General features: G+C 44.6%; 1 protein-coding gene across 45 annotated transcripts in view; it reads left to right on the top strand.

Annotated features, from left to right (window-relative positions):
* SORBS1 (sorbin and SH3 domain containing 1) overlaps nucleotides 1-12,328 on the top strand; it is a 231,382-nt gene that overhangs the window by 180,076 nt on the left and 38,978 nt on the right. For 25 of the 45 annotated variants that reach the window (XM_055560533.1, XM_055560532.1, XM_055560536.1 and 22 more), the window contains one exon: nucleotides 7,904-7,953. In XM_055560533.1, the coding sequence (XP_055416508.1) occupies nucleotides 7,904-7,953 (50 nt within the window). Of the gene's footprint in view, nucleotides 1-3,065; nucleotides 3,132-3,716; nucleotides 3,819-7,903; nucleotides 7,954-12,328 lie in introns of all 45 variants that reach the window. The other 20 variants (XM_055560508.1, XM_055560505.1, XM_055560534.1 and 17 more) reach the window with 3 other exon arrangements.

Here is a 12,328-nt window from a genome sequence, read left to right as displayed (position 1 = left end):
AGTCATAGCATTAAATTGTTGATAATAAGGAGCCTGTGCCATTGATTTTTTTAAACCCTGTTGAGAATCTATAATTTCTAGCCATCTCCTTATTTGCCAAATAACTAGTTTTACTGAAATGTTAACTTTTAGGGAAAGTTATGAAGCTGTTTTTTTCTAGCTAATTGTGACTGGTTTATTGTTTTACTGAATCTGTCATTGTAATTAATACTCTTTCTGTTAGCAATTGACAGCATTTCAGTCACAGTGTGCCTAGATAGGCTCTGTGAATAGCTCAGTGAATTAATTGTTTCTATGGGAAATGGTCGGAGAAGGCAATGGCACCCCACTCCAGTACTCTTGCCTGGAAAATCCCATGGATGGAGGAGCCTGGTAGGCTGCAGTCCATGGGGTTGCTAGGAGTCGGACACGATTGAGTGACTTCACTTTCACTTTTCACTTTCGTGCATTGGAGAAGGAAATGGCAACCCACTCCAATGTTCTTGCCTGGAGAATCCCAGGGACGGGCGAGCCTGGTGGGCTGCCGTCTGGGGTCGCACAAAGTCAAACACAACTGAAGTGACTTAGCAGCAGCATGGGAAATGGTAGTCTGAGCACCACACAGCCAATCCAGACAAATGTCGAGAAAACAGTCCATCTGTGTACTGGGACCTTCCTGTAATTTGTGTTCCTACCCTATTGTCCCAACTGACTTTTAATTATTTAAAGACTTAGAGATGCTTTTCTCCAAAATGCCATTTTCTCTGAAGCCAGAATGTTCCTTACATAGATCTTCGATTTCTTAAATGGGACGACTATTTCTTGTGTACGTCTTTTAAAGTCATAAAAGATACTTTTGAAGACTTGCCAAAATAGCTTAATCAATGCCCATATCCTGAGGAATAGCATTGAGATGTACAGGCCCTTGTGGTGTGAGGCATAAGGGTGAGCTTGTTACCTGGTTGAACCAGAATGATGCCTGGATAGTACTCCCAGGGCTTGGGAGGAAGGTGTGATGGGGAGAAATTGTTTTCTTCTCTTCACTTCTCCTACCCCGATCAGCTCTGTGCCATTAAAGAGTAAGAGATAGAAATAAAAGGGGTATAAACCATGGAAGTTGTTTTGGAGGGTTTTTTAGTCATTTGGGAGCAGAATGAAGTTAAAACTCCAGTCAAAACGTGTGGATCATCGTTTCTCCTTTTTATTCCACTTGAACCTAGGACCCACTTCCCAGCAGTAAAGCCAGCCAGAACTGTAGATGTTTACCCTGCACATCTTGTTTCCTCAGCCCCTTCACTTAGAGCCACCCTGATTTAGTGAGCTGAAGCTTCAGTAAACCCTGACTATAATACCTTTTAGGTCTAACGAATTGTAGAGTATCCACTGATTTAAGACTTCAGGGACCATTCAGGGAGGATGATTTAAAACCAGTTTTATTTGTAAGCACTGTCTAATATTTTGCAGGAAGTAAATGAGTAGGGCTACCATCAGTAACTTGAAAAAGTCTCCATCCCCAATAAGATTCAAGTGTATTAAGTGCTTAAAGATGAGTGATAATTGTCAGTGACACTTTACAAATTGCAGAATATAAGCATACAGAGATCACATTACTGACCTGCTGATGTTAGTGGTGAAGGCACCTTGGAATCAGGTTACTTTTCATCTATAAATTCATTACAAAGGGTCCGGGTGTCAGCTTTTTCTTCTTCCTCCCTCCCCCCTAAAATTTCGACAGAATTGATGTGATTTCTGTAAGTAAGCTCAAGGTGAAATGTAAAACTAATTTGAATGCTGTCATAGAGTTGTTTATGATGAAATTTGTGCAGAATGATAGGAGTTACTAATGAACTCGTGTCCTCAGAGGTCATTGTGTAAGAAATTTCAAGTCTAAGCAGGCAGAAGAAAAAGGTGTACAGAGTGGGAAAGAGATTGCAGGTAGATTGCAGGTTTAGAAGTACCTTGTAACTTCCAGATGTCCTCTCCTCTGGATCCCTCTTGGGGCTTCCCTGGTAGCTCAGCTGGTAAAGAATCCACCTGCAATGCAGGAGACCCCGGTTCGATTCCTGGGTCAGGAAGATTCCCTGGAGAAGGGATAGTCTACCCACTCCAATATTCTTGGGCTTCCCTGGTGGCTCAGATGGTAAAGAATCCACCTGCAATGCAGGAGACCTGGGTTCAATCCCTGGGTTGGGAAGATCCCCTGGAGGAGTGCTTGGCTACCCACTCCAGTATTCTTGCCTGGAGAATCCTCCTGGACAGAGGAGCCTGGTGGGCTACAGTCCATAGAGTTGCAAAGAGTCAGACACGACTAAGCAACTAAGTGCACACTCTGGATCCCCCTTAAAACAATTCTCCTGGCAGATTGCTACTTTGGGAATGCAGCTCATTCTAACAAGAAGAGTGAAAGGAGAAAACGAAAATAACCTTAGAGTTCACTGTTTAAATTCAAAGTATAAACTCTGTCTTCTAAGAGAGATGGACGGTCTGACTCTACCATCAGCAATGTTATCAAGTCTTGTTAAACTGTAAAAGATTAAAAAAATTATCTAACGAAATTGTCTAGTTATACAGCACAACATTTAACATCCGTTTTGTACATGGATTTCCTTGTCACAAATCACAGAAAGCACATTTACCGACCCTTGGTCAGATCTCCAAATTCACACATTTGCGAAGACACGATAAAGTTTACAGTGGGAAAGACTGCCTCCAAAGTGTAGGCTCGCAGTGTCGGTCTTAGTTGGAAAAGAACAATGGAATTGAAATGTTTCTGTTTTCATTCAAATTGGTGTTAATACTTTTTCTTTGTTCTTTTTAAAGTTTGCATTATTTCGTATCCAACAGTGATTTCCCCGAGATCTAGATGTAGAAACAGACCCCCCCACTTCACGTTTCCAGCTCCCAAGAGTTCCATGGGGTCCCCAGGCAGCCTCAGGAGGCAGAGTGCCTGCTCCTTCTGTTTTTAGTTCACTTTTCTGTGTTGAGACAGTTCTCCTAGTGTTGCCCCTCTTTGTTTGAGCCGGTCTCCATGTTTGTCTTTATGTCTTTATGCTCATTTCTTCATTTCCTCCTCTGCTTCCCGTCAGCCTCCCAAAAAGATATGGGATTATACTCCTGGAGACTGCTCTATCCTTCCTAGAGAGGATAGAAAGGTAATTCCGCTGTGCTCCTCCTGCGGGCTGTGTGTATGCTCTGGCCTGACTAGTGTGTGTGTGTTGTGGGGTGTTTTGCTTTTAATAAATCCCCTACTCCCCCCCTCCCCTGTTTTTTTTTTTTTTTTGGAAAAAACTTGATTATAACTTTTCATTTTTGGCTTGGTGATAAAACAGTTTAACAAAGTCTCTAAGACTTATACTAATACGTAGAGGTTTTAAAAGCAGTTACTTATTCTACTGACATAGTATGCGTCAGAGTCACCATACTCTGAAAAGAGAGAAAAATAGGTATTTCCTCAAAGGTAGGTTTTTGTGGTATGTGTAGTTCCTCTCTTTAGCAAGTAGAGTAGCGTTTTGGAGCTCTGATTGCCACAGGATTTATCTTCTCTCTGCCTAATGCTGCATTCTCGGTTTTCCTGCCTTTAACTCATTTCTAGTAAGCTCTTATATTTTAGTCATGCCCATCTTTGCCTTATTAATGTATGATACTAAACAAACTCATTTTTCTAATGTAACCTTCCATGCTGTCTGCCTTTCCTTCTAACTAAAACGCTCTTTCCCATCTTTTCTTTCTTGAACCAGACTAATCTAGAAACTGATCTCAACCTCTGCCAAACAGAATTAGAGGCAGATTTAGAAAAAACGGAGACGCTTAATAAAGCACCCAGTACAAACCTGTCACAGGTATTTCTGAGTTTTTCTCATGCCCTCAGTTCCCTTTGCTCTCTTCTTTGTTCTGTGGTTTTTGATGTAGTCAGGGTGATGAATGGTTATGCTGGTTATTTTTAAGCTGCATGGCTCTCTGACTCCTGGTTTAGATCCCCCTTACCTCCTAACTTAATTTTTGCTTGGATTTTTTTTTTTTTTTTTTTTTTTGAGGTTGGCATTTTCCTTACAGGGGATTTTTCAGATATATGCAGACTGGCTGGTGATTTAACGGCTCCCCTGCCCTTACCATCCTCTTTCTTTGCTTTCAAGGGGTCACCCTTACAGCTCCCCTCTGCCTCCTTGGGTGTATACCTTCTCTGAATTTTCAGGGAGCCTTTTGTGGGCAACTTCCATATATTTTTTGCAGCCCTGGGAGATACAAACCTCGGAGATCATTTTGAAAAACAGCCGCCGTGAATCAAGTGCCTCTTATGTGGACGGCACCGTCAGAGTAGTAGTGCTTGTAATTTGCAAAGTCGGAAAGTTCTTAATGAGAAAATGTACTCCGGAGGCCACACAGCCTGGCCACATGCATTTGAAACTCAGCCTGCATTGATATTTTTACAGGGAGCTATGTCCCAGTGTGGTTTATTAAGGGATGTGTCAGAGAGAAAAGAGAGTCCAAGATAAATGGGCTCCCAAGGGAAAGAAAAATACCAAATGTTTGGAGAACGGCTCCCCATGGCTGCCTGACAAAACAAAGGAGACTCTTACCAGGAAAGGATATCTTTACAGAAAATAAAAAAGGAATGCGGACACTGCTGAAGAGGCTAGGACATCCACAGACTGTGGCGGGACACATGGAAAATGCTTGCGGACCACGTTATTCTTAAACAGAACTGAGACAAGGAGGGTCAGGCCACCAGTATAGGTTACTTGGGTGTGAAGTCACGTAGAGCCAGAGACTCAAACTGGGTGATTATGTCTACAGCCAAGGGGGCCAGGATAAGACGGGGGAAGGAACTGTAAGCAGATGCAGAGGAGTTAGCGTTTGGGAGTCCAGAGTCCCTAAAGGCAGAGTTAGCCTGCAGGGACCAGGGGTTAGTCCCAGGGGAGTGCAGAAGAGGAGCAACAGTGATGGGGCGGGCAGGGGGGAGGGTGGGGAAGGTAGGGGGCTGAGTCTCCACCCAGGGCAAAGACTGGCAGCAGCTGTCGCTCTTGTGGGAATGGAGGTCTGAGCTGGTTTTGAAGGAGAATTGTGGCTGTAGGTAAGTCCTGAAGTGAGCCAAGAGGCAGGATGGGAGCCCCAGCCAGTCAGCAGGCACTCTTTTCAAAGTAGCCTAGGGAGAGAGGTTCTGCAACAGGTGCCAGGATGGACAGCAGCCAGAGGCTACTGAGCTCATGGCAGCCTCCCTTGGGCAGAGATGGCGTCTGGTACCCACAGCTCTGCCTGTGACTAGGTGGGGCTGAAGAGGTTGCATGGATGGGTCATCTTGACACTGATTCAGTTATGTGTTACCCATGGCCCTTAGCTAAGGCACGTGAGATGTGCTGAGAGAGGTTCTAAGTCAGCACAAAAGTGGACACATTACCTTCAAGAACATGGAAAGAGCTCCAGTAGTACATAGCGTGCCTGGTAAGAGCGGAATGACCACTGTGGGCTCTCAGGGCTCAGGAGAGGGGGAAATCTTCCAGAAAATCAGGGAAGACTTCTCAGGAGTTGGGCCTGATCTTAAGGAATGGATGGAATTTAGGTACCTGGTGAAAGTGGGGGCCATCCATTGGAGGCATGGTAGAAGGCACAAAATAAACATATTTAATATAGATTCAGGAATAAAGTAGATGAATTCAGCTATAATAGAACATTTTGAGTGATAATAGTGGGAGGCAGGTTTGGGAAAAGAGGGTTGACCCTGGGTTATAGAGGCTCAGAAAATATGGTTAAGGGGATGATTGATTTTTCCCTCCAGTCAATGATGTAATTCAGGAAGTGTTTTAGGAAGCTTAGTGTCGTCACTCTCAAGAGGCTGAATTGAAGGGAAAACCTCCAGTTGAAGGTTGAGAGGGCAAGGAAACTGCTACAGCGGTCTGGGCGTGCAGGGGCGAGAGCCTGTACTCCAGTGGCACCAGCGTGAAGCAAGGGGGAAGGTGGATATGAGAGAGAGCTCACAGAGAAAATTGCAGTGAGACCTTTTTAAAAGAATTATTTAGCCAATGCCTTATTTTAATTAAAAAAAAAAAAACTTCCTCCCTTTATTTCTCTCTCTCTCTTTTTTATTAATGGGGGCACACAGCATGTGGAATCTTAGTCCCCAGATCAGGGATTGAACCCTTGCCCCTTGCATTAGAAGCACAGAGTCTGCAGAGTCTGAACCACTGGACCACCAGGGAAGTCCCACAGTGAGACATTTTAACTAATTGGTGTAAAGAACAAAGAATTCAGGGTAGGGATAGGAGACACAAGTGTCGGGTTTGGGGAAGGAAGCAGGAGGGATGGGGATGTCCGTATGTCACATAAGAAAAGATGGGGAGAAAGTGCAGAAGGAAGATGAAGGAGGTAGTTTCCGGTATTTCTGAGGTGTTGGCTGTGGATCATATGGGGCTCTCCAGGCAACAGTTGAAAATGGATGAGAGGCAGGGGCGTTGAAAGTCAGTCACCCAAAGAGAAGTGCTGGGTGAAGCCCTGGGAGCGGAGCAAGGATTGAAGGGAGAGAGAGGGTGGGGGACCAATAGCCCCCCATGGGGATCTTGTCTGACACACAACGGAAGAGGGGGATCAGAGAAAAACAGAGCAAGGAGGAAACGTGAAAGGTGGGGGAAATGTGAGAGCTGACTGAGGGGTCCCCCCAAAATAGACTCTGAGGGAGGGTCAGTGCATCTGATAACCAGCAGGCTTCTAAACACTTTAGAGGTCCCCGGGAAAGTAGTTGATGGGAGCTAGAGTTATGTGGTAAAGAATCAGGGGAGCCCCCAGAGGTATGGCGCTGGCTGACAACCTGTGAGGGGGGAAGGCAGGAAGCCGGTGTTTCCAGAGGACTCAGCAGGGTTGTGCCGAAGCTCTTCCACCATGGAAACCTGTCATGGGCGGGCGCCGAGGGTGGGAGGCTCCAGGAGAGGATGGGCGGGAGAGGCCAGTGTGGGCACCGGGGCTGGACGTGGAGGGGAGAGCAGTGGTTTCCCAGGAACACTGGGGGTAAGGGCCGGAGGACAGCCGGCGTGAGCCCCCAAAGAAGGCTGCCTCGCCTCCCACCATCTCTGCCTCCTTTCCCAACCTCTTCCTTCTCCTCCTGCTGTTTTCTTTCTCTCCGTTCCCCAAGTGCCTCTTCCAGAGAGCTTGTTCTCCTTGAAGTGGTCATTAGCAGAGATCAGAGCATCTTTAAAAGTTAAGCTGTACATTGACTTATTCAACTACCATGTTATTTTAAAAACAAATATATCACACCCTTTGCCTTTCCTTCTCCAAGATGATAGACACCCTAAGCTCTGTAATTATGCTGCTTTTTATCTGCACAGAGCTCTTGGTTTTCTCCCTTTTGCATAGTGGCCTGTCATTTGATAACGCTCTCCTACTCAGTGAAACAGGCATTAAGAGGTTTTGTGAAACGGCATTGCTCCCCATTTCCAGGGGTAAATGAATGATCTAGAAATATGGTCTTTTTAAATGCTTTTTTTTGGTATGTTATGTACCTGATGAAGTGTTGGGTGACACTCTCTGGTTGTGGCATTTGGGTGCATGATGGAGTCTGGTGGGCTTGGCAAGGGGTCCGAGGGCTGGGGATAAGCTGGTGCAAGGTGCTGTCTATGTCACTAATGCATGTTGTGAAGTGGTGGGCCATCCACCCAGTGGGCCTGCGACTGGAGATACCCATGAGGAGTGGGCCGTCTCCTGACCCACGCAGAGAGCCTTGGGTGCAGCCCCCGGGAGGCAAAAGCCCGGAAATCCTCCTCCCAGAGAAAGAACACCGCCGTCCACCTGCACTGAGCCCTTTCCAGCTCAGTTCGGCTCCCTGCCTCCCGGACGGCTTCATCTAAACTAGGACAAGAAAGCGATTTCTCTATTTTCCCCTTGGCTTGAAATAACTGAGTCAAAGTAAGTCTTTTTTTTTTTTTGATGTTTACAGAGCTCAGCAGTCAGCCCGACTCCAGACATTTCTTCAGAGCCTCCTGGATAGTAAGTTATCATTGTTTACATGGCTTGATGTATGAAATGTCCAAAATGGGAAGGCTTGTGTTTCATTTGTTTCAGTCTAGTGGCTTCGAATGATGTACAGTTTGGTGATAAGTAGCAATTATAGTCTTAAAATTATTTTTTTCTCTTCCTTTTCCAAATTAATGTTGTGATGATTCATCTTACCTCTGATAAGCCTTTCCCTGTGTTGGTTTCTTTACCTTTGGCTGTAAGCTTATTTGTCTGAATTGAGAAGCTGATTCCTGGGAGGGGGGAGGGGTGTGTGACCGAGGTGCATCTGGTATAAAGGTGACTGGGATGAGGGGGGTGAGGTCTTCAGGCTGGACCTGTCACAAGGAAAGATGGGGCCAACTTGTCTCATTCTCAGAGATCTGGGTTTATTCCCCTATACCAATTCTTGGAATTCTTCCTGGCTCGTGAATGCACACCCCATGCACTTCCTCATAGGGTAACTACCAGCCTCTCCTCCCCTCCCCCAAGCCAACCTACATCCTCTCCAAGATTTCTTGTCTCCATACTTAGCTAGGCAGCTGTCAACCCAGCTGGAAATGTTTCATTGTGTCGGTACCTCTTATTGGCACTTCCTTCTGTGCCTGTATACCTGACTGGTGCTCTTGTGTTTTTGTGACTACAATAAACTATGAACCTCATGAGGGTAAGGACTGCATACCCGTAGTGCCTGGTGCACCCAGTAGATTTGGGGACTGTTCTGGTAGAAGCAGCTTCTCGTCACCATGAGATTATAATCTGTATCTCACTCTGAAATATGACGGGGAGGAAAGGCCCACTATTATTCCCTGTTCCATTTGGGTTGGGTAACTCTGCATAGAGCAAAGTTCAGCTGTGCAGATAGAAGCCTGACTTGGTGTGAATGCTGAGTTTATGGATTTGGGGGTCAAATATTACAGTCACTTGGGCATATCCAGTCGATCAGATCTGGCCAGGGAAGACATTTTGCAAGAGTAAGTTTCATTTGAAAGTCAATCATCTGGGATTAGGGTATGTTGGTGAGAGTGTTTCAGGTGGCTGGCTGAGTGAATTTCTAATGGATCAAAGGCTTTATGCTGGGTATTCTGATAGAAGTATAACATATAGCCCCCTAATAGTTTCATGGCCAAAAAATAAATAAATAAATAAAAAGGCAACGTGGCAACTGAATAAAATAGATTGTAGAGGTTAAAAGTATTCAGAAGGCAGCTCCCACAGGCTGTCAGTGTTAAGAACACAGATCTTGAATGAACAGGTCTTGAATGAAAGAATTTGAATGGTTGTTTGCACACTTAACTGTGTGCCAAGTCTTGTGCTTAGCGTTGTATTATACTTTACCTCATTTAGTCCTCAGCATTCTAGGATCAGCTGTTATTTTTATTCTGCATTTTATCGGTGAGGAAACAGGCACAGAAACAAAGTAGTGTGTGCCTGGCTTCCATAGCTGTGCATGCAGAGCTACCACCAGAGTGGGAGCAATGACATGCTAGGCCAGGGAACTGCTGAGGTCTACTGGTGCCATCTGTAAACTCTCATCTGCACCAGTATTGATTCAAAGCAAAACTGGGTATTCAATTAACCAAAGAAAGGCATGCTAGAGTTTACTGTTTTGAGTGACTAAAAAAAGAAAAAACAAGGAACCATTTGTGTAAAAGTAAGTGAGCAGGATTGAGGGCATAAAGAATGTTTTTTCGGCTGTGCCCTATGGATCTTAGTTCCCCAACCAGGGATCAAACCCTCATCCCCTGCAGTGGAAGCACAGAGTCTAAACCACTGGACCACCAGGGAAGTTTCCATGCAAGCTTTTTAAATATATATTTATTGGCCGTGCTGGGTCTTTGTTACTACACAGACTTTTCTCTGCGGCAAGCAGGGGCTACTCTCTAGCTGTGGTTTGCAGGCTTCTCATTGCGGTACATTCTCCTGTTGCAGAGCACAGGCTGTAGGCACATGGGCTCAGTAGTTGTAGTTCTTAGGCTGTAGAGCATAGGCTCAATAGTTGTGGCACACCTCAGCATGTGGGATCCTCGTGGACCAGGGATTGAACCTATGTCTCCTGCATCGGTAGGTGGATTCTTTACCACTGAGATACCAGGGAATCCCCTCCATGCAGGCTTTTTAAAAGAGGAAGTTGCTCTCAGACACTCTGAGTACTTGTGTACATAAAGCTATTTGATGTGTTAATTTATCAAGTACTCGGTTCTTGTGCTTCCCCGTGGCTCAGGTGATAAAGAATCTGCCTGCAATACTGGAGACCTGGGTTTGATCCCTGGGTTGGGAAGATCCCCTGGAGAGGGCAAAGGCTACCCACTCCAGTATTCTGGCCTGGAGAATTCCATGGACTACTGGGGTTGCAAAGAGTTGGACACGACTGAGCAACTTTCACTTTCTGTTTGTATTGTGGAAATAGGTCTCTGAAGACCTCTGTTTTTCAGTCATAGCCCAGTTCTCATCTTGACAGAAATAGATGAGCTTTTCCCTCCTGCTGTTCTTCCTTGTGGGGACTTTTCAGTAATTCAGGCTTATTCTCTCCCAGTTTGTTCAAATGAGTAAGGTTTTTCGGTGTTTGCAGTTGGGGACAAATCAGCCTGAGTGCAGGGCCTGACATGTAGGAAAATGTACAGTAAGTGTTTGCTGAATAAATGAATGCACCTATAAATCTCAGTTAATTAGAATCCAGCTTGCTTAGCACTGAGGCAGGAAGCTTGTGAAAATGAATCACATGTGAAAGAAATGTTGTCAAGACTTGACTTAACCTAAGCACCAGAGAGACAAGTCACCGAATGGCCCAGGATCAAAAATTCTGTGGTCAGTCTGTAAGAAGTGATGGTGTCTTAAGTCCACTTTCACATCTTGAGCAGACTGCAGTTTAGAATTTTATTAGCATGATTCCTTATCACAATGTGAGAAGAACCTGGGAAGAGAGAGAAGGAAATTCACCCATGGCCCCAAATATCTTAATACAGCTGTCAGTCTTTCATCTCAAAAAGTATCTTTCATACTTGTGATCATAGTGTATATCCCATTTTGAATTTTATTTCCCTGGAGTTATCAGATCTGTAAGTCAACAGTGTAGACTACTACTCATTTTCATCATGACTTAGCATTTTGGCACGAATATATATATATATTTTTTTGCCTAGCTGAAGAGCTTTATTTTATTTGGCCAGCAGGTGGCACTCAAGAACAAGCTGCTCTTTCTTTAGTGGTGATGGTCTACTAGAGAAATCACTTTCCCCCCTTAATCTAATTTTAGATCAAAACACAAATCATTAGGGTAGATTTACATGAGTGATTAGAAACTTCCCTGGGCCTTAAAAATGTCAGAAATCTGTGTGCATGTTGGCATTTAACTGCATTGAATCATTTATTCCACCAATGTGTATTTATTGAACAACAGTGCTAGACACCAGGCATGCAAAGATTCATAAGATAAACTGCCTGGCCTCAAGGAGAAGTGTCATTGGAAAATTACATGATCGTACATGGAGAAGGAAATGGCAATCCACTCCAGCACTCTTGCCTGGAAAATCTCATGGACGGAGGAGTCTGATAGGCTACAGTCCATGGGGTCGCAAAGAGTCGGACACGACTGGGTGACTTCACTTTCTTTCACTTTCACATGACAATCAGAATGCAGTGTGGTAAATTCAGAGATGGAGCCCAGGAAGTGTTTGAGAGGAAAATCAAAGAAAGGTTCTATCGTGCAGCAGCAAATAAAACGTGAATGACAGGGACTTCCCTGGTGGTTCAGTGGCTAAAACTTTATGCTCCCAATGCAGGAGACCGGGCGTCGATCCCTGGTCAGGGATCTGGATCCCACTTGCACAACTAAGAGTTCACCTGTGGCAACTAAGATCCCACATGCTGCAATTAAGGCTCAGCACATCCAAATAGATAAAAGTTTAAAAAATATTGTAAAAAAGTGAATGACAGTTGCATTATATTATAAATACAAAAAATGTTTTGCATGCAGTACTCTAAGATTGTCTGAAAGTGAAAGTCGAGTCTGACTCTTTGTGATCTCATGGACTGTATAGTCCATGGAATTCTCCAGGCCAGAATATTGGAGTGGGTAGTCTTTCCCTTCTCCAGGGGATCTTCCCAACCCAGGGATCAAGCCCAGGTCTCCTGTACTGCAAGCAGATTTTTTACTAGCTGAGCTAAAAGGGAAGCCCCTAAGATAGTCTAGATTCCCCAAAGTCTAGAGACAGTTTTTTTTTTTTCTTTTTTCCCCTGAAAACACTAAATGGTTTTGAACAGTGACTCCATGAGGCAGGAAATCTTTGTTTTGTCCTCTGTTTACTTTCAACCTAGGAGAATGATTGACTTTTAGTAGGTGCTCAGTAAATATTTGTAGAGTGAATAA

The sequence above is a fragment of the Bubalus kerabau genome, chromosome 22, assembly GCF_029407905.1.
Source record: "Bubalus kerabau isolate K-KA32 ecotype Philippines breed swamp buffalo chromosome 22, PCC_UOA_SB_1v2, whole genome shotgun sequence".
NCBI classification, from domain to species: domain Eukaryota; kingdom Metazoa; phylum Chordata; class Mammalia; order Artiodactyla; family Bovidae; genus Bubalus; species Bubalus kerabau.
This window is presented reverse-complemented; position numbering and strand designations above follow the sequence as displayed.